The sequence below is a fragment of the Myiozetetes cayanensis genome, unplaced genomic scaffold (assembly GCF_022539395.1).
Source record: "Myiozetetes cayanensis isolate MyiCay16 unplaced genomic scaffold, myiCay2020 scf21, whole genome shotgun sequence".
NCBI lineage: Eukaryota > Metazoa > Chordata > Aves > Passeriformes > Tyrannidae > Myiozetetes > Myiozetetes cayanensis.
The window spans coordinates 1,794,364-1,816,586 of record NW_026087423.1 but is presented as its reverse complement, the minus strand read 5'-3'; the positions used below and the strand labels follow the sequence as shown (position 1 = coordinate 1,816,586).

At 53.9% G+C, this 22,223-nt stretch overlaps 1 protein-coding gene across 1 annotated transcript in view; it reads right to left on the bottom strand.

Moving 5' to 3' along the window:
• Positions 1–22,223, bottom strand: part of KSR2 (kinase suppressor of ras 2) — a 78,940-nt gene that overhangs the window by 3,517 nt on the left and 53,200 nt on the right. The window contains 4 exon segments of the mRNA XM_050318247.1: positions 103–234; positions 4,223–4,356; positions 8,479–8,575; positions 21,608–21,975. Coding sequence (XP_050174204.1) covers positions 103–234; positions 4,223–4,356; positions 8,479–8,575; positions 21,608–21,975 — 731 coding nt within the window.

The window sequence follows — 22,223 nt, the reverse complement described above, 5'->3', positions numbered from 1 at the left end:
CAAACATTGTCCCTGTCCCCTCCCGGCTGTCAGAGCAGCTCACACCTGACCCAACCCCAGCACTCCCTGCAGCCCCCCTGCCCAGCCTGCCACAGGGCTCACCCCAGTGCAAAGACATCCGAGTGCTTGGAGAAGGGCAGCTTGTCCTCCTCGGTGTCCGGGGACAGCTGGCGGATGATCTCGGGGGCGAGGTGGCACAACCAGCCGTTCTGGATCCGCAGCTTGTTCTCCCTCCTGCCAAAACACAGAGACAGGGGTACCACGGAGGGCACAGCACCACTGCCAAGCAGCCCTCCCACCCTCTCCCCAATGGTTTTCTCTTTGTCATCCCTGCAAAGTCAGGTTTTAACCCTGCTCTGGGAAACGTCGGCACGACGGCCGTGCATTTACCCCTGCCAGGCAGCAGGGCAAAATTTGGGCACGGGATGGTGGTGAGGGGGAGCTTTGGAGCTGGTGATGGGGATGTAGGGTCTGACAGGGCTCTTGTTGCACCCAAACACCCGAGCTGGCCCTGCAGGGTGTTGCACTGGGGACCACCGAGCAAACCCATCCTAAACTGGGATTCTCCACACCCACCTAAAGCCACCCTTGTCCATAGCCAAAGCAGGAGGGTTTTGTGATTTTGGGAGAACAAGGGTGTCCAGGGATTCCCAGACCTGTGTCCCCAATCCCCCAAATCCCCATGCCACATCCAAACACTTCCTCGCTGGTACCACCCCAGGAGGATGCAGGGGACAGATGATGCCAGGCTGGCATGCCCAGGATGCTCCAGATCCTGCTGGCTGGAGCCACCCTGATCCACTAACTCAAACAGGAGGATCTGCAGATTTAGGGAGAGTTTCACTCAAAATTAGAACCTCCCCTTAATTGGGGACCATGAGCAAAACCCACCCTAAAATAATCGCCAGGAAATGGGTGTTTTCAGGTGTTTGGCCCCCAAACGGCCCCATCCTCATGTCCAAGCCTGTGATGTCATCACTCATGGGAGCAGCCTGGCTTTATTGAAAGTCCCTCAGCTGTCTTTCCTCCACCTCCTCGAGCTCCCCCTGCTCGGTACAAACACATGAGGCTCCTTTGGCCAACAGCTGAGGGTGATGTTGGTTGCTCCTTCATCCTTTACATCCTCCAGGATGCACCACTGGCTCAGAAACGTCCCTGGGCAGGGAAACAGGCAGGAATTGCTGCTGGTGGTGACACATTAAGCAGCTTGACCCTGTGTCTGAGCCCGAATTCAGCAGCAGGAGGTAACAAAAACTGTCCCATGTCATGTTGGGATGGAGAAGGAAGAGCCTCTATCGGGAATTTCTCCCTGTTTGTGCTTTGGACCCCTCCTAAAAACAGGGATGCACAAGGACAAAGATGGCTGGGGGGACATCTGTCCTGCTGGGGCCAAAATCCCAGAGCAGCAAGGGACACCACCCAGGCACAGGGGCAGGACAAAACTTCCACCACAGCTGCTGATTCCTTGGCTGGCTTTTCCCACACGGCCAGATCCTCCTGTCTCCAAAGGCATCCCCATCTCGAAGGCATCCCCTATAAATCTTTCAGTGACCAGAGGAGGAACCCCCTCCTTAGGGAAGGACACTGATGGTGCAGGGAATCACTGATTAGGTCTCCTTTCCTCCTGTGGGGTCTGGAGGCTCCTTTTCCCCCCACTGTGATGGAGCCACGGCCACAATCAGCGGCTCTGGCAAGACACGGACCCTCCGGCCCCAGGAGCCGCTGGGAAAAGAGCACTTAGGCACAGAGGGGAGGCTTTCAGCTCCCCCCTAACCACTCCCCACCATCCTCCAGCCCACACAGCTCTTAATTACAAGCCAGCATTAAGCACCTGGGCAATTAGGGAGGATGTGGAGGAGCTCCCTCGCCCTTCCCGGTGTGTGCCATCTCCGCCCCGGGCAGGCAGCGGGGAGCAGGATGGAGTGGGCAGCACTTGGATCTGCTCCACCGCCCTCAGCAAGGCCAGCTCTGCTCCTGGAGCTTTTATTTGCGCTCATTTAAGCAGCTCAGGGCTGTGATATCCCACGAGCAGCGTTCAGGCTTGCCTTGGGATGCTCCAGGGATGGGGTTTGGATCCACAGCTCTATGTGATCCCGTTCATCCCTCTGCAGAGCTCCATCTGAGCACTCAGCTGGGGGTTCTGAGCCTCCAGCAACGGGGGCTGAGCTTTAATGTGATCCCAAGGGTGTTCTGATTGCTGGGATTTCAGGTTTTATGACAAAAGTTGCCACTGCCACGAGCAGGAGGAGCCCAACCAGCTGAGCACCTTCTGAACCCACCAAGGACAAGTCACCCCCAAGGCAAAGCAAGAGCAGACTCCTCGAAACCCACCTCACGCTCCTCCTAATCAGAGATCAGCCCCTCCCGAGCCCAGGAACATTTAAACAATGGAGAAATAAATCTGATTTCACCAGGATGAGCCACCAGATCACCAGGTCACTGCAGAAAGTGTTTTAACCCTTTAAACCAGGCTGGTCTGTAGTTCATTCACAGCTGGAATGTCACCACCCTTAACCTGACCTCCAGAATTTCCTGCCTTCTCCACACACCTTTGTCCAAACCTCCAAAGACCCAAAATTTGGCTTCACTACTTTTCTTCTTCTGAGAGAAACTGGAACCAGCAAAAAAACCACCCTGGAAAGGTGATCTGCAGACATTTGCTGCTTCAAAATCTGTGGTGTTTGAAGAGTCTTCTCTCAGCTCTACCCCAGCAGAAAACATGTTCCACCCACAGCCATGCTGGGAGCTCCTCAGGGCAGGAATTTTCTCATTCTCTCAATTTTTCTATCAAAACACTGCTCATTTTCTGTCCAGCCTTGCTTTTCTGCCCATCCTTCCTGCCCTGGAGTAATCCCCCCTCAAGTGACACCCCAGGCTTGAGCAGGGATGGCCACGCATTGCCCACCTCATCCTCTACCCCATTCCCCCAGCATTTCACCTCTCATTTCCCCTCAAGAGCATCTCTGACTTTCTTCACAGCAAAGATTCCTGGCAAAGCTTGGACATTTTAACCCAAATCCTCTTCCCGCTGCCAGAACAAGCTGTGCCTCCATGCTGGCAGGACCTGAGCCCCAACCCTCCTGCTCAGCTGCTAAACCAGAGGCAAAAAACCCCACTCTGGATGGGGTTTCTTGGATTCCCAAAGCTTTTGGCTAAGTCTGTGCCAAACCAGATGATATTTGTGCAGGCAGAATGGGAGGCCTGGCTGCCCATTCACCATGAGCAGAGGGGCATGGAGAGAATCAGCCACCACCTTCTCCTCTAAAATCCTTGGACTAGGGAACTAGGGGAAAAAATACATATGATTTCCAAGGTGGTTTTTATCTCCTAAGCACCATAAAGTGATGACCAGCCTCAACAACCTCTCCAGGGACACCCCATCACATGGGATGATGGAGGCTGGAAGGACCAGGAGGTGCTGCCAGAGGAAACCTGCCTGTACTGCTGCTGACACGAAGGGTTTGGTGACAAAGGTGGGAAAAGTCAGCAATGCTCTTATCTTCTATTTTCTTTCCCCTGAGCTTTGCTTTTCCTCCTTCCCCCAACTGCTGAAACCCTTTGCCCTGCCATGCCTACAGCTGGAAAACCTCCCAGAGCACTGGGACAAGGAAATTTCATAAGGAACATTTACCAAATGGTTTGGATTTAAACCCTCGGAGAACCCAAAAATGTCACAGTGCTGCAAATGTCCCAAGCTTGGCTCTCATTTTGTCTGTGTGCTGCTCTGTGCTCGGCACAGACACCATGGCCAGATGTTTGTGCCACCCAAAATGTCACCAGAGCAGCAAAAGGACAGCACAGGGATGGAACCACTTGACCCAGGCTGGAGATGAAGCAGATTCCAGGGATTTTTAATGATATGTTAGGGAAAGGCCAAAGGATGAACCTGCCACGGAGAAACAGAGCCTGAGGAGCATCCCCAGGATGGCTGCAGGGTGGTTTGGCCATGGAAATGATGCATCCCATGGGAAGAGGTTGGGTCCAAGAGACACAACGTGCCTCTCTGACGCAGAGGCTGCCACGCAGCATCGTGCTCCTTCCTAGGGACCAACTCCAACCAGCTTTGAACAGCCCCAGGGCACTCAAAGGCACCTGGAACGCTCATCTGCCAAGGCTGCAGGCACAGAAAGGCACAGAAGGGTTTTTGGGGCTCTTTCCCGAAGTGCCCAGCTCAACAGGGCATGGAGAAGAACTCCAGTGTCTCTCCCACGCCATGTCCTACCTGCCCGCCTGGAGAACTCCCGAGATGCTGAAGAGGCCGAAGTCGGTGATCACCACCTTCCCATTGTCATAGAAAACATTCTTTGACTTGAGGTCCTTGTGGAGGATCCCCTTGGCGTGCAGGTAACCCATTCCCTAGGAGGGAAGAGAGAGCAAAATACCCCAAAATTTAAAAAGGCAGCACCAACCCAGAGGATAACACCCAGGCAGGGGGAGCCCCAAGGGAGAGCCGGGGTATGAGCACCCCTAAGGTGAACCCCAGAGGCTGCACATCCCAAAATACCCCTGGCAGGAAGAGCAGGTGTCTGGAGGGATCCCTGGCTGGGGATGAGCATCGTGTGGCGCTCGCCGGTGTGGGTGTCTCGGCTGCGACTCATCTTCCTGATTAATTGATTACGCGAGAAAAATTAGCAGCAAACCAAAGCAGCAGCCACTTCCCCGAAATGCTCCGCTGGGAAATTGATGATGATGATGTTTTCGCCCCCGTTCCCTTTCGGGGCTGGGAGAGGAGGGTAATAAGTCAACGCTCTCTGTCGCAACGCCCCGGCTGAGCCGTTCGGGGGCTTCCGACGCGCACACCGGCCCCATCCGCCTGGAAACGAGCTCCTCGCAGGAGTCCTCGCCTTAATTCCCTTCCCCCAGGAAAAAACGACTCGGCGGTTAATTAAAATTATTGCTAATGATGCAAAAAAAAAAAAAAAAAAAAAAAGGGCCACGGGTGGGAAATCCGAGCGCTCCTGCACCGGGGCTGGTTCAGCGCCGGCAAATCAAGCCGACTGCCGGCAGCTCCGCGTGGCGGATGTTCAGCTCCACGGGGCAACCGGCTCTGGGAACGGGGAGGGGGATAAAAGACATTTATCCTGCCTTCCTCGGGGATTCTGTTGCTGGCCCACTTTTCACTCTCACAAGCAGAACTGAGGGAAAACTCGACGTAGAGGAGGATCAATGCCCAACAGGCCGGCAAACTGTTGCTCAAGAGCGAGTTATCGCTTGTCTGTCACCGGAGAGGGGGATTTATTAACTGGGTTTCCACAGGGATCCATCCATCCTAGGCCTGATCTTTTCATCTATCACCATTAACCATGCAGGCTGGGGAAGAAGAACATATTTTTTAAGCTGGTGGCTGATGTGGAGCTGCAAGACGCGATCCAAATTCTGCCATCTGGGAAAACTGGGAAGGCGAACTGAAAACGCCCCAACCCAGCAAGGTACGGGGGTTTCACTGGACCCCGTGGCAGTCAAATCCTGAAGGGCCTCTGCCAAGGGATGCTGGAGGAAGGAAAGGATCCAGGGCTGTGGCTGGCTCTGAGATACTCCAGCTGCAGCTGGATGTCAGGACCATTCCAGGCACCGGGATTAATTAGGGGTCTCCAGTTCCCAGCACATGAAATAATGATGAGATTTAAAAATCTGCTCTCAAATGTCACCGTCACCTTCACAAAGTGCCAGGGTTGAGCGAGGGGCAGCATTCCAAGGTTCCTCCTGCAAGGAGCAGCCGTGGGGCAGGATGGGTCCCAGTTCCATGGGGATGCTCCCAGGGGCTGAGGGTGGTGGGATCACAGAGCAGCAGCAGGGACTTTGCTGCCATGTTCACCCAGATCGGGTGGGAACTCATCTCCATGTGAGCCCCAGGCACAGTCAGGCCTTTGCTGAAGGCATTTCTTGAGCCAACCCCAAATCCCTCACCTTGCTCCAGGGAGATCCAACTGCAAATTCCAGCCCTGCCACCTTCACCCCCCGGGGATGATCCATGAGAAAACACTCTGGGCCCAGGAATGCCTTCGTTTGCTCGGCTGCCAGGCGTGTGTGAAAAGGCAGCTCCCTCTGCCGGCATCCATCCCTGGATAATTCCACTCTCGCCTCTGGAGAATCCCGGGATAAGGAGAGCCCCTGCACGCACTAATCCAATCAGCTTAACAGCTCTTCCATCACATAGCAGGATTCAAAGGATAAAGTCAAACAACTGCTGTGATGGGGCGGCAGAGCCAAAGCCTCCAGCTCGTGTGGGCAATGCAGCCCCAAGCCCACCCAAACCAAGGGGTTGGGGTTTTCCTTTGCTTCTCCACACCCGTCACCTCCAGGGCCACCAAAACATTCTTAATATCTGCTGGAAGTTGGGGTGGAGAGGTGGGAAGGCCGGGAAGCTTTGGCAGCAACAACCAGGCCACGTGGTTGGGTCACAGCACAGTGACAGGGCTGTCATGGACTTCTCCTGCCTTAAATTCCCTCAGTTTTTGCACAGAAAGATAGGACTGAACGTGTGACCATGCTGATCTAGGTCTCCAAACCAAGAAGTCATTCTCTAGTGACAGGCCTCAGAAATTCTCTCAGAATTATTTCTGCAACAAAACGACTGTTACTGAGCCAGTCCTGAATTCCCTCTGTCTTAAATTCCCTCCGGTGCACAGGGAGAGCACGGACTGAGCCCCCAGCTGAGCCTTTGGACCTCTGCTGACTCCTCCGGGGACCTGGGGCAGATACAAAGTCCCCGTGCCCTGCAGTGGGTTGAAACAGGAGCACCCAATCCCATCCTTGCAAGGAGAAGGAATGCAGGGACGCAGGGATGCTGCCGGGGGTGGAACCAGGTCCACACGTGGTCGTGCTGATTTGCTTCACAGTGATGATGTTGCTGATGTTCTCCACTGTGGTGGTGGTGCCTCTCGACCCCACGGGGAGTTTGAGGTTGCCAAAGCTGTTCCTATCACACACCAGCTGCAGGACAACACTCTTCTCCTCCTCAAAACCCACACCAAGCAATGAACCTGCCCAGAGAAAGGGGCTCAACTGAGCCAGAATCTCCCTCTGGGAACACCCGGGAGGTGAGAACCCTGAGCACGAGTCAGGGGAAAAAAATATGAGGCTGAACTATGTGTTTCCTCAGTGGGGAAAAATCCTGATCTAAAAATGGAAAATATAAAAAATAAAATTAAGAGGAGAGAGGCCCTTGGTGCCTCAGACACCCCCAGTTCAGGCCGTGGCTCCAAGACACCCCTTGTAGTGCTTGGCTTAGCAAAGGGGTTCATTCTGTCAGCTCCTGCCCAGGGACTTCAGGAGACTCTGAGGAATCGAAATTAAAAAGCTTAGAAACAATATGCTCTCTGCTGAATCTGGGTGTGAATAAATGCAAAACAGGCAATCAGAGCCAGCCTAAGCACCGTCCAGGGGACCGCACCATCCAGGATCTACTGCAGAGCCCGTGGTTTATAACACAGATTTGAATATTTAAGGGGGGTGAAGATCTGCCAGAAAACCTTATTTCCCCCCCTCTCCCTCCCCAGAAATATGTTAAATGTGAGCTCAGCCCCAGGTGATTTGGGCTCTGAGGTGGAGGTGTTGGCTGACCTTGAGCAGGGCACAGGGTGGGACAGGTGCCAAATACTTTTGGTATCATTTGGTGATAAACAGGTTTGGAACCACAGCACAACCCAACTCTGGCAGACAGCTCAACACCTCTCGGGCACAGGGGCCGCTGCAGACACCCTCTGGAAAGCTGTGATGGCTCAGGACCCAAATTCCCAGCCACTCCAGCCTGCCATGTGAGGATCCTCCCCAGTGTCACGTCTGAAGTGTCAGAGATGCTCTCTGAGTCATCTCTAGGAGAGGATAAACCTTTTCAGATCTCAAAAATGTACGTGTGCTCTGCCTCGTGGCACCACAGCATCCTGCCACCAACACTCCAGGAGCCCTGGCTCTGGGAATGCCTTTGCTATGGAGATGTGGAAACCTCAGGCCACCAGCAGATTATTAACAGCATGTGGCCAGGAGAGTGGCTGCCCCTGGATCCTTGGAAGTGTCCAAGGCCAGGTTGGAAGGGGCTTGGAGCAACCTGGGCAAGCGGAAGGTGTTCCTGCCCATGACAGGGGGTGGGTGGGATGGGATGAGATTTAAGGTCCCTTCCCACTCAAACCATTCTGGAATTCTGTGACTATTACTTTTTTTTTTTTTTCATTCACAAGAGGAGAGGAATATCCAACCAGCAACTCATTCCCAGAGCAAAGCTGGGCTCCAGCACCTGCACTTCCAAGAGGGAAGAGGAGCAGTGACAGGGATGAGCCCCAGTCATGGGGACCCCATGGAAGCCTTGGTGCCACACAAAGCACATGAGGGAGGTCGAAGAGACCTGGATTTTAGAGCCAAGCAGGACCATCCTGCCCAGAATCCTTGGCTGCTTCTCTCCCACTCCCCAGGGTGATCCCCCCGGGATCTGGGCTGGATCCAGACCACCCCCAGTGCCGGGCTGCCCCCACCACACGGTACCTTCACAATCTCTTGTGCTATCTGCCTCGTCTTGTTGACATCCAGGACGATTTTGGCGTCTCTCACCACCGAGTAGAGAGTCCGTCCTTTACACAGGCTGAAAGAATGGGAGAAGGGAAAGAGAAAACCCCACAGTTTAGATTAAGAAACACCCCCAAGTGACAAAAGGCAGCGGCTGGGAATTATAAACAATCACAAGAGCTTTGGCCACGTCTCAAGGCAGATGGAATCCAGCGTGGAGTTTAGGGGTCTCCCCAGTTTGGCCCTGGAGCACCGTAAGGGGTATCCTGGGCTGGTTCCTGGCTCTTCCCCCTGTCCCAACCATCAGCAAACCACCTGGTCCTCTCGCTCCAGAGTTTTTGTGCAAAACTGGCCACGGCTCCCCGCCCCTTCCCCCAGAGGATACAATGCTCACAGATGTAACATGAGTCAAAAGAGGAAAGACAGGCAGGGGGAGAAAAGGAAAAAAAAAAGAACAACCCAACCCAATGCACTGTACAATGTCCTCCAATTTTCCTTCTCGTACCAATTACTGTAAAATCTATTTACAGAGCCTTAATTACCAAAGGCAGCTGGATGGAGGGGGGAGGGGTGGTGGTGGGGATATAAACCAATTAAAAATATATTGACATTTGAATATCATAATGGAGTCCGTGGGTGGATGCTGCCTCGACTCCCGCCCACAAAAAAAAAGGACTTTTTTTGCTTTTCCATATCCACCCACGCTCATTACAGGCAACTTTGGAAGGATGAGACTGGATACCTGTGCCTGGGAAATCAAGTCCCCGACACACATCTCGTTAGAGAGCCTTCAGCACCCGCAGGTGTTAATTTGATTCTGTTCTAGTTCCTAAATTAAAAGTTACAGGGTTTAATTCCTCTGCTCTCCCCCAGCTGCATCCGCAGCTCGGCTCCGCCGCTCTGCCCGCTCCCGGTTCCTGCGGCCCCGGGAACACCAAGCACGGGGCTGGATTTGGCCCCTGGAAAATAACAGGTTCTGTCCTTTTGGGATGAAAAGAATCATGGAATAGAATCATAGAATGGTTTGGGTTGGGAGGGACCTTAGAGTTCCAGCTCCCTGCCGTGGGCAGGGACACCAGGCAGGGTTGGACAGGGCTGGGAGCAACCTGGGCTAGTGGAAGGTGTCCCTGCCCGTGGCAGGGGGTGGGATGAGATGAGCTTTAAGGTCCCTTCCCACCCAAACTATCCCACGAGTCTACAAAACCCAGAAGAAACCCAAACTTCAGAAGCTCATCAGCACAAAGGTCCCTCTTGCTCCCGAGCCAAAAGCTCCACGTCCCTCCGTGGGCAGAGAGCACAATTTTCAGGTCAAGCAGCAAAGCAGGAACGGGACCAGCCCCATAATCTCCTGGGTTTTGGAAAGACAACAGCACCCTCCAACATATTTCATCACCGGCTATGTTGGAAATAGCGTTGCTGGACACAAGTGGTGGGGATTTTAGGGCAGGAGCAACCTCCTCAGGGATGGTTTTCCCTGGTCAGGTGTCTCAGCACGTCCCTGAGCAGCCCAGCTGGACACAGAGCGAAGGCAACCGCAATTCCAAACACGATCTCTCTCTAAACCCGTCACTCCCTATCTTCTGCAATAGCTCGGCTGCAGTCAAATGTGAATTTGCTGAAGATTAGGATCCAAGCACTCAAACTCCTACTTGGAAATCAGCGATAAAACCCTTCGGGTTTCTGCAACCAGAATTAAAGGTTGCAAAGTAACGACAGGCACAAACTCTCCTTCCATTACAGTGTGTTTTTCTGCACATCAACCTGAGAAGTTTTAAGCTCTGCTACACAACAGCCACCTCCACGACCTATCTGCACACAAAGGAGTTCCCCCAGCCCTCCCCATTCCCTGGCAAAGGCTTGTTTTCCCCCAGAGAAACCCATTACAGTGAATTGCTCATGGCCTGAATTGGTCCCAAATTGACATTGTAAATACTGTGAGTGGATTAGCGCTGGGACCGGGCTTGATTTCGGCCCTAAAGTGAGTTAAGATCAGCTGTTTTCCTGGCAAAGGGTTGTTTAGAGGAAAATCCTCAAATTTCTGCCTATCTGAGCTGCTGAGATAACCCTGAGAGCAGAGCCTGCAGCTCTTGACTGACGAGATTCCCATCTCTCCACTTCATTTCCAGAGGGATGGCATTAAAGGAGGCAGCGGATGGAGCCAGCACAAGCCCTGGCACAAAGAGAGCGGCTACCACTCATCCCCAGGAGGGGTGGTGGTACCAGCACATGGGACATGTCACCACTGCTCCTCAGACCCTGGGAGAGCCTCCCAGGCAGCCCAGGTGCTTCTCTCCTCCCCTCAATGAATAACCGCTCCGAACTGATTCAACCAGCGACCGGCACAGCGGAGTTCTCTTGCCGGATAAGGAGCTGCCAGCACAGAGATAAAGGCCGGTTGATACCTATTATGCAGCACCTGAGCCCATTCAGCCACCACCTGCAGAACCTTTTCACGGCAGAGCCCAACAATTTCGCTTCCCCTTGTTCCTCGCCTGCCGTTCAATCGCTCCCCATTCGGGTGCAAGCGGCAGGAACAAAGCGCGGGGCACGGGAATCATCTCCCGCCTTCCCGCTGGGAGAGCTCTGCGCTCCACGGGGGCATTGAGGCACCATCGGCAGGCTGAGGATGGCAGGGCCGCAGACCGCCCACGCTTGGCGCCGCAGACAAAGGCAGGTGATTTGCATCGCGAGGCGGATGGCTGTTCATTCACCGCTGAAGCGCGCACTCATGAAGGAACACTTGTGCTCTCCTCCTGAACTTCTCCGTCCCACCTGTCGGCAGAGCAGGCAGGTTGATGGCACATGCCCCGGTGCCGTGCAGTGATCAAACCCCATCCAGAGCTGAGGGGAAGCAGGGACAGCCTGTCCAGGTGGCTCAGAGAGATGCAAAGGTCCTGGTCCACCACGAGCCACGGCACTGGCACAGCCCGCAGCCCTCCCCGGCGCCAGGGCAGTCCCAGCCTCACCCCACTGCAGATGCAACTCTCTACTCAAAATGAGTTTCTGAAGTGTTCAGCCAAGCAAGCCAAATCCCAAATTGCTTTATAAACACTCTGCATTTCCCAACGTGGGCTGAAGGCATCAGCAACGGGAGCAAAGCCAAGGCGACTCGCAGAGGAACAATCCGGGAGGGAGCTGGAGCGCTGCCTCTTGGTGTTCTTGCTGTTCGGCGTGAACACAGCCCCATCCATCCACTGTGGATGCAACATTCCATCCCTGCTCTGCAACACTGACGGCCATCACCTCTGCACTGGTGGCCAACACCTCTACATTGATGGCCATCGCTTGTACAATTGGTGGCCATCACCTCTGCACTAATGGCCATCACCTATCCACTGGTGGCCATCACCTCTACACTGCTGGTCATTGCCTCCACATTGCTGGCCATCACCTCTACCCTGTTGGCCACCACCGCTACAGTGGTGGCCACCACCTTCAAACTGATGGCCATTGACTCTACATTGATGGCCAACACCTCTATACTAATGGCCACCACCTCTGAAATGGTGCCCATCACCTCTCCACTAGTGGCCGTCACCTCTACATTGGTGGCCACCACCTCTGCATTGATGGCCATCACCTCCACATTGATGGCCATTGCTTCTACACTGATGGCCACCACCTCTACACTGGTGGCCACCACCGCTACACTGACACCCATGGTCTCTACACTGGTGGCCAACACCTCTACACTGGTGGCCACCACCTTGACATCACTGGCCAACATTTCCCCAGGGTTGCAACCCCAGCCTGGCCTGGAGCAGGGATCCTGGCCTGGAGCAGGGATCCCTCCCAAGCCAATGGAAGGGCTGGCTGCTGTTGCTCTCCAGTGCTCTGGGCTTTCCTCCCCCCTGCCCCACCACCCCCAGAAACACCTCTGAGATCCAACAGGCTCATGGGAACCCCCCAAAGTGACAAATGCCAGAGCCCGGGAAGCTCGTTACTCGCCCGCTCTATGGATTTATGGGGAGCCAGCTCCGATTCCATGGTGATAGCCAGCACTAAACACCCAGGGGAGACACGGGGGGAGGGAGGGGGGAATTAATAAGAAGTGCTTTAATATAAAAATGCCTCTGCTGGCAGGTTACGTCTGTGCTGGAGGAAAGACAGAACCAAGGAGGGGCTGCCTGGATGCTTCCACACTCGCCACCAGTTCACTCATTTTTAGTATTTCACAGAGAAAAAAAGGGAACCTTTGGGGAATATTAAGAAAGATACAGCAACAGGAACCACTGAGCTGGGACTTATTTAATTTCCTTGGAGAAGGACCAGCCGTGGCAGAGAGGGAAAAAGAAATACTGAGTGTATCTACCCGCTCCTGACTTATTTGGGAAGTTTTCAAGCTCTTCCCCTATACTGGCTCGTTTTTCTCTCTTGGAGGGGTCTGGCAGTTGTGCTTTTGCAACTCGGTACCTCCCAGTGCGGTTCCCAAAATGGGAAATCAAACACGGCTGGGAGAGCAGCAAGAAGGGAGAGCTTTGGGGTGATTTTTATCCCTAGGCTTTGTTCTCCTCTTAAGTTGATAGGGAATCTCATCCTCCCTGCCATGCTGGAGCAGTGGCACCACCCAGCTGCAGCTCCCCGGACCCTCTGCATCCAAACACCCCCCCAGGGACACCAGGATCTCCCCAGCATGATCTGCAAGGAGCTCACTGGGTCTCAGTCTAAGGACAGAGATGTCTCCAGGTTCCCCTGTCCCCTGAGGGATGCTCAGCACTGGTTTCACTGGGATTCACCACCAAAATCTCCAGGTGAAGTGAAGCAGGTCTCTTCTGAGCCACACATATGCAGTATTTCGAGGTTTAGCATGGGAATGTTGCAGCCCCAAGACAACAACTGTCCTCTCCTTTCCACCCCAAGCAGGCACTTGCCTTTCCCCCTGTTCCTGCTGCTTCAAACAAAGGCAACGTGTGGCTTCCTTCCTCCCCAGACCCTGAAAAGCACCATCCATTTACACTGGATCACGACCAAGGTGGGAAAATTAGGGTATTAGGGAAAATGTCTTCACTGAAAAAGAGTTGTCCTGCCCAGTTCAGGGGTGGAATCCCCATCCCTGGAGGATTTAAAAGTCATGTGGATGTGTCCCTTGGGGACATGGGTCAGTGGTGGCCTTGGCAGTGCTGGCTGGACTCCATGATCTGAAGGATCTTTTCCAACCCAAGGGTTGGACTTGATGATCTGAAGGATGATTTTCCCAATGATTCTGTGATTCTGTGAAAGCAGTAGCAACTCAGTGCCCCAAAATTCTTGGCCCAAACCTGCAGACGCTGACACTGAGCATCAACACCCACCAGAGCCCGGTCCCTCTGGGATGAAAACACTCGTCCCACCAAACTCCAGCTCCCAACTCAACCCTTCCACAAGTCTCTCAGAGCAACCCCAACGGGAAAACCGGGAATTCGTCACCTGCCAGGATCCTCTGCAGGGCGAAACCAGAGCGGAGAGACAGAAAAGCCCTGGGAGAGACTCCCCCTCATCCTGCACCCGCTATCTCCCGATGGGAGCACCGGCTTTGGATGGATATTACTTAGGCAGCAGAATTTTCCTCCCAGCAGCTGGCACGGGAGATAACTGCAGCCGGCACAGCCCAACCACGAGCGCTGCACGAGGAGGGGGAAGGGAGGAGGAGGAGGAGGAGGAGGAGGGGGATCAGCCTCCCCGAAAAGTCACTCCGATCCATCGTCGCTTTGGAAAAAAACAAGCTATTTAGGAAAAAGCCAACTGCAGGCATTTTTATTTGAGGGAGACGGTGGCAGAGGAGACGAGCTCTCCTGCAGCTGCAGGGAGGAGAGCTGGGAGACAGGTGAGGGCTGTGGCTTGGCTAAAGCCACCAGGAAATACTTGATGCTTTGGCTGCCACTTGCTGCCTTCGGAAAGGAATGCTCTTGGAATGGGCTCCGAGAGGTGCACGGGGACGTGCAAAGGCTCTTTGACCTCCTCGCCTTTGAAGGAGCCTTAAATATTCCCTCTGCCCTGATCCTCCTGCTATTTTGAACTATTTGAACTTCAGGAAGGAAAAGAAATTTTAAAAAAAACCCTTCTTTTGAAGAGGGGGATAAAGCAAATCTTTGGATTTGCTAGGACCCAACTGCACTTTGGAATAGTAATAATTATTATTATTAATAAAAAATGAATGGTGCTGTCACGGGAATGATTTGTTTCTTGGCTAGGCAGGATGCCAGCATGGGGTTCCTTCACAAGCAGCTCTTCCCGGCCACAAAGAGGATCCCTGGCACTGAGGGTGCTCAGAAAAATAAGGAATGGCCACAAAGAGGATCCCTGGCATTGAGGGTGCTCCTGGCAGCAGGAGCAGTGATTCTTGCCCTGCACTCAGCACTGGGGAGGCCACCCCTGGAGTGCTGTGTCCAGCTCTGGGCCCTCAGCTCAGGAAGGACATGGAGGGGCTGGAGCAGGTGCAGAGAAGAGCAACGAGGCTGGGGAAGGGACTGGAGCACAATTCCCATGAGGAGAGGCTGAGGGAGCTGGGGGGGCTCAGCCTGGAGAGGAGGAGGCTCAGGGGAGACCTCAGCATTCTCTGCAGCTCCCTGACAGGAGGGGGAGCCAGGTGGGGTTGGTCTCTTCTCTCAGAGAACCAGCACTAGGACAAGAGGGCATGGCCTCAAGTTGTGCCAGGGGAGGTTTAGGTTGGATATCAGGAAGGAACTTCTTCCATGGAGAGTGATCAGGCTGCCCAGGGAAGTGGTGGATTCTCTGTCCCTGGAGGTGTTTGAGCAGAGACTGGACGTGGCATCAGTGCCATGGGCTGGGAACCACGGTGGGGTTGGATCAAGAGTTGCACTTGATGATCTCAGAGGCCTTTTCCAACCTGTCCAATTCTATAATTCCATGATTCTATGATTCCATGATTCTATGATCCTCTTCGCTCAGGATACTCCAGTCTCCTCCCCAGCCCATCCCATCCCTCTCCACAAGCTGCCAAAAGCCACGCTGTCTGCAGCTGGAAGATATATACCCACTTAATGTATATATTAATACACATATTGACTTTCCTGCTGTCGGTCGTTATCAAGATTTATCCAGCCTGATGGCCTCCTATTGATTGGGTGGGAGTGTATTCCCACGGGTCAATCAATTCTGATTCAGCCTCTGGCATGAAGTCGATACCTATTTATTCCATGATCTACGAGCCCCATTATTTAACTGCCAGCAGAGGGAACGCAGCAGAAAGTGAGAGAAGGGAAAAACAACTTGAGGATGATCCGGCTCCCAGAGCGGGTGCTGGGACATGGGCAGGGTTCTGCTCCCAAAACACACCCAGGAGTGGTGGGATCTGAAAGGCACTTCAGAAGTGCTCTGGGATCATGGAGTGGTTTGGGTTGGGAGGGACCTGACAGACCATCTAGTTCCCAATCCCTTCTACTAGCCCAGGTTGCTCCAACCTGGCCTTGGACACTTCCAGGGATCCAGGAGCAGCCACAGCTTCTCTGGGCAACCTGTGCCAGGGCCTCCCCACCTTCCTAGGGAAGGATCCCTTCCCAATATCCCATCTAACCCTCTGGCAGTGGGAAGCCATTCCCCCTCGTCCTGTCCTTGAATGTTTCCAGCCTGGCACAGACAAAAACAATGTGCCAGCACTGGGTCTGTTTCCCTCCCCCTCATCAGGATTTAGAGCTTCTACCTAACTTTCCAGGGCAGGAAGGAGGCTGATAGGATGCACTTTAATGAGTTGCAGCAAGGAGAAAAATCCAGTTTCACAGAATCCCAGAACGGTTTGGGTCGGGAGGGACCTTCAAGACCCTCTCATTCCAACCCCCTGCCATGGGCAGGGATGCCACTCTCCAGGTCAGGTTGCTCAGGGCTCCATCCAGCCTGGCCTTGTTCTGCCTTCAATTTGTTGTCCACCAAAAGCTCAAATGGACAACATGGATCGCTGGAGAGGGCTGGCTGCAAGCACCAGGCACTGGTGCTTGCACAGTCATGGAGCATCCCCTGGGAAAATCCAAGCCCCACAGTCTGTTCTGTCCTAAGTGTGAGGATTTACACCTTCCCCTCTCCTCCCACCCTTCAAATCATGGTAAATACCCACCACACCCTCAGCCCCCAGCTCCCTGAGTATCAAGATTTACAAGTCCCAAATCCTGGGACACTGTAAATGTCAGGAGGTTTGGCATTGGGAGAGGCTTGGAAGAGCCGAGGGTTTAAAGCTGAGCTTCGTCCAGAGCTCTTCCATGCCCACAGGGAGCAGGGTCCAGGGATGGGAGAGCATCCCTTGTGAGGAGCTGGGCTTATTCCTCCAGGCAGCACAGCCAAGCATCAGCTATTGCCAAAATCCAGCATAGAAATAAACGATAAAATCAAAATAACCCCCCCAATATTTAGCCCATGTGGTGCAAAAAAGTTGTCTAGGAAAATATCTTGGATATTCTTTCCATCCCTTGCTCTCACACCTTCCCTATTAATTAGTGCCAGATAATTTGTTCCCTGTTATCAAAGCCAGTTTGCCACAGAGAATAAAAAAAACAACAAACTCTCATTTCATCTCATACGGAGAGGGACTAGGTTTGTGCTCCCCCCCCTTGCCCACCAGCTCCAGGGAAGGGCTTGGGAGATGCTCCCTCTCCGGCAGAAATACTCCAAGTTCCTCTGCTGAGAGGCACCTTCAACAAATTAATTCCCTTTTTGTGGTTCTGCCAAGGTCAAGCTTAATTCCTAATGTTCTTCACCGTTCTCCTTGGTCTGCCTGGCACGTCACAGCAGGGACATAAATCACGGCCAGGCGGCCCCGGTGGCATCGCCAGTGGCCATCGAGGTGGCTCCTGTAAAGCTGAAGTCGCTCTGGCATCCACACCACGACAAGAGAGGGGCCAAAACTCAGCTGGAAACACCTGAGGGAGCAAATCCCAGGCTCTTTATGCAGACTCTGAGTGCCACGTTTGGGCTGTTAACTGAGAACCAGGGAATCTTAGCAAAGCTGCACCAACTCCTCCCCCACACACCAAGGCAGAGGGAGCTCAAAGTGCGGGCAAACCCCAGCCCCCAACCTCCTCTCCTGCCCTTCAGACCAGAAAACCTCGCTCCCATCTCCCAAACAGCATTCCCAACCAACAGGAGCCCCCGGTGTGCCCGCAGGAGCCTCACCCAGTCTGTTGATCCCCCCACTTCCATTATGGACTCGATGAGAACTTGGAGCCTCGGATCAATAAGCATTAAAATCCCCTTTGTTTTTTCCCCAGGAGCAACACCCAGAATCCTAAAACATGGTAATTCCTGCAATCCACCACCTTTGTGGGTATTAGAAAAGGGTTAGAGTTTATCCTCTGAAGGACCTCTGGGTGGCTGAGGCTTTACCTCTAATCCCAGGCCGGGACCAGAAGCCCCAAAGAGCTGAGACAAGCTTAGCCAGGCCTGGCTTTGTCTCACTGAACACCAACAAACCCAGCTGGTTATTTCCCTGTGAGCAGCAAACAGGGTGTTTTTTCAGTCCTTTCATTTCCACCGAGCCGAGGACTTTGATGCTGTTCCGCTCCACCCGCTCAGCAGCGCTCAAAGCACCAAGGCTCGCACTCCTCTTGCTCAAGACTAATTAAGATGAATGTTAACTGTCCCCACCGCTCATTACCCAAGAGAAAATCTATTAGTGGCTCTGATGGAAGCGTTCCTTGGAGTCACCACCTCCCAGTGCTGAAAAATGCTGGATTTCTGCCTTTGCTGGCGACCCAGACTGTCGTGTTCAGACACAGATCGAGAACCACAGACTCGTTTGGGCTGGGAGGGATCCTGAAGGTTGGAAGGGACCTCATCTCATTCCACTCCCTGCCATGGGCAGGGACACCTTCAGGTTGCTCCCAGCTCTATCCAGTCTGGCCTTGGGCACTTCCAGGGATCCAGGGGCAGCCACAGCTTCTCTGGGCAACCTGGGCCAGGTCCACAGTTCCTTCCCAATATCCCATCTAACCCTGACCTCTGGCAGTGGGAAGCCATTCCCTGTGTCCTGTCCCTCCACCCCTTGTCCCCAGTCCCTCTCCAGCTCTCCTGGAGCCCCTTTAGGCCCTGCAAGGGGCTCTCAGGTCTCCCTGGAGCCTTCTCTTCTCCATCACACCCTCAGTAAATCTGCTACCTCAGTTTCCCCCGCCAGCTTTTCCCCCCTGGGATATGTCAGCTTTGGAAGGGGAGATTTCTTTCTGCTAATCAGACAATCCTTGAATATCACAAGCAATCAGGAAGGAAAACGTGGGGATGCGAAAAAAGCAAAAATAAACCCGTCTATAAATAACCCCCTTCCGGCAGCGCCGGGTGGCTCGACGTGGTGAAGCCCCTTCCAGGGACAGGCAGCTGCTCCCAGTGTGCCGGCAGGAAAACACAGATTTCTTTCACAGCTCCAAGAAATCGGGTTTGGTGGAAAATAAAACGGCCTCCAGCGACCACCTCTGGGCACCCAGAAGAAAAACGGGGCTGCACAGCCCTGGTCCTGCCCTGGGGAGGAGCACAGGGAGGAGTGGGTGAGGAATTCCAGACATTCTGGATTTGTGTCTGGGCAGCTGGGAATGGTTTTCCCCCACTCCAGGCAAAGCCTTGTTTAAAGTTATTCCCATAAAAAGCCACGGGGAGAACTTGAGTCCCTTTGGAAAATTCCTGTTTGAAGAGTGATGCTCTGCACTGCTTGGGGTCACTGGTCTCCCTCCCCACCCTGTGCCACATCCTGGGCCATTCCCAACATCCTGAATCATTCCCAGGATCCTTGACCATTCCCAATCCAGTGTCCAAGGCCAGGCTGGACAGGGCTTGGAGCAACCTGGGCTAGTGGGAGGTGTCCCATGGCAGGGGGTGGCACTGGATGAACTCTAAGGTCCCTTCCAACCCAAACTGTTCCATAATCCTACAATCCCTGTGCTGTCACCCTGGAAAATGGGAATGATGAGACTGAGAGCTCCGAGGTGCCTCCTGGGGAATCACCAGCCCCATGGGAAGCTTCAAAGTGGGAAAATTGTGTCCAGAAATCAGCCCTGGGCTAAGGAATACACACTCATGCAGTCCTGGGCTTCCCAAAAGTTCTCTAAGACTGAGTTGAATCCCCTCCCAGCATCTCCTTTGGTTTTCCTGCATCCTCTGTGCCAACCAGCACAGGGACAACTTCCACTAGCCCAGGTTGCTCCAACCTGGCCTTGGACACTTCCAGGGATCCAGGGGCAGCCACAGCTTCTCAGGGCAACCTGTGCCAGGGCCTGCCCACCCTCACAGCCAGGAATTCCTGCCCAACATCCCACCTAATCTACTCATCCTTCATCTATTCTCTCTCTCTCTGCTTCAGCTTTTGAAGGATGTGGATCAAAACGGGTTGTTGGTTGTAGGCAAAGCCCAAGTGACGCCCGGAGATGCTCCGAGCTTGGGTTATATTTCGGGCAATTCAATCAAATTGTACTTTGACCTTAAAAAAAAAGGACCAAGTGCAGCTGGGAAGAGAAACAAGGCAAAAAGCCCTTCCCTGCCCTCATATTAATCCATCAGGCTGCTGCAGAGCACGGATTTGTTTTGTCAAACTGTCAGCAGTGGCACCTTTATGGTTTTTTTATAAAGAGGCATTAGAATAGGAAACACCGTGTGGCTTAAAAAAAAAACATAACTAAAGGAATATATTGGGTTTGATATTGAATAGCACTGAAAAGCTGAGCAAACAGGGGCTGCAAAGGGATGGTGGGGAGCGGGCTGGAGACGCTGCGTTTTCCTCTGGGAACAGGGTGTAACACATGGATGGGGCCTCTGACTCATCCATCAATACATGTGTTTGCACACTTTTCCAAAAGCTTTTTGGCCCGAAGCTGGTTAATAGATGGAGATCTGAAACGCTGCTGAATTTTCCCAGATGGCTAATTTTTGGTCCGGAATAAAAGGCATCATTTTCCCAGTCCCCAGCTGGGGAGAGCCAGCCCCGCTTTGGAGTCACTCCGTCTGCCGAGGATGGAACTCCTGAGACAAACACGGTCCGTGAACCCACCGGGGCAAGGAGTGGACCAAGGTGACACAAATTTGGGATGGAATCCTTTGCTGTTGAACGAGGAGCAGAGTAAAGTTCCTCCCACCTCACCCCAAGCCCTGCAGAGCTGGGATCAGGGGGCTGGGAGGTGCCACTTCCAAGGGAACGTTCGGAAAGGATGATGCAATATTTCATCACTGATGGCTGTTGGAAGCGTTGCCATTTCACTGCTCTTTGAAACGCTGCCAGGAGGAAAATTCAGCCTCACCTTGGGGAAACTTCTCAAAGAGAGAGAGAGTCACCCGGGGTGGGAGGTGAAGCGGCACCGTGGCGGAAAACATGGGGTGGGGGCGAAGGAAATAACGGAATTCTCGGGGATAAATGTGTTTCACATGACAACAGCTGCTCCAGGAGCTGCTGCAGCCTCTTTGCCTCAAGGCCAGCTGGGATTTTGTGGTTGCCCACCCGTGGAAGGAGCACAACGGGAAGTTCCACGCTCCACTTCCCACCGGGCTCGTGGGTGATGGCAGGCATGTGGGAATTCTTTGAGACTAAGGAAGCTCTGGAATTGTTACATGGTTTGGGAGACCCTCAAATCCCAGTTGGCCCCCCATCAAGATGCAAGAAGCCTTCCAGTCTTCCACTGCCTAAAGGGGCCCCAGGAGAGCTGGAGAGGAACTTGGGACATGGGATGCAGGGACAGGACACAGGGAACGGCTTCCCACTGCCAGAGGGCAGGGATAGAGGGGAGACTGGGAAGGAATTGTTGGCTGTGAGGGTGGGGAGGCCCTGGCACAGGTTGCCCAGAGAAGCTGTGACTGCCCCTGGATCCCTGGAAGTGTCCAAGGCCAGGCTGGAGCAACCTGGGCTGGTGGAAGGTGTCCCACGGCAGAGAGTGGAGCGGGATGAGCTTTAAGATCCCTTCCCACCCAAACCATTCCAGGATTCTACGATTATTCCTGTCCCTGGATAACACAAACCACTCCTGTCTCGAGCTGCACTTGCACAAGAGATGAAGGTGCCGGGGCACACCGTGGTGGGTTTGCTCTCTGCTCCACGGCACGTGGAGAGCACCCCTCTGTGGGGGCAGCTCACACCACCCCACACCAACCCCTGACCGCAGGAAGGTGCCCTGGAGATCAAAACCAGACCCCAGCCCGGCGCCGGGGCCCGTACCTGGTGATGATGGCGAGGTGGGGCGGGCTCATGCAGGCTCCCATGAAGAGCACCACGTTCTCGTGCCGCGTCTGCCGATAGGCCATCACCTCCCTCTTGAAGGCCTTCAGCTGGTCCTCGTTGTCCCTCTCGATGTCGATGAGGCGGATGGCCACCTCGCCGTGCCAGCGCCCGTGGAAGACCTGCCCGAAGCGGCCCTTCCCGATGAGCTCCCCGATCTCCAGCTGCTCGAAGGGGATGTCCCACTCCTGCAGGAAGATGCTGGTCTGGCTGGCCTTGCGCGGGAAGTTGCGGGCGGAGAGGAGCGACAGGTTCATCTCCTCGAAGTCGTCCTCGGACTCCTGAGCCTCCTCGGGGCCTTCCTCGTTCTGGAAGTTGGGGAGGGGGTGTGGAAAAGGGTGGGGAGATGAGGAATATAACGTGGATCAAAGCCCACTGCCCCACCTACTGCTTGCTCAGACCCAGAGGAACCAGGGGCCCTTTGCTTCCAAAGCCAGCTGCGGGGGCTGCGTGCTATGCAAAGTCGGCAGAATCCCAGATTTTCAGGGAATCACAGAATCCTTAAGGTTGGAAAAGCCCTCAACCAGTAGTGCCAAGGCTACCACAAGGCCATGTC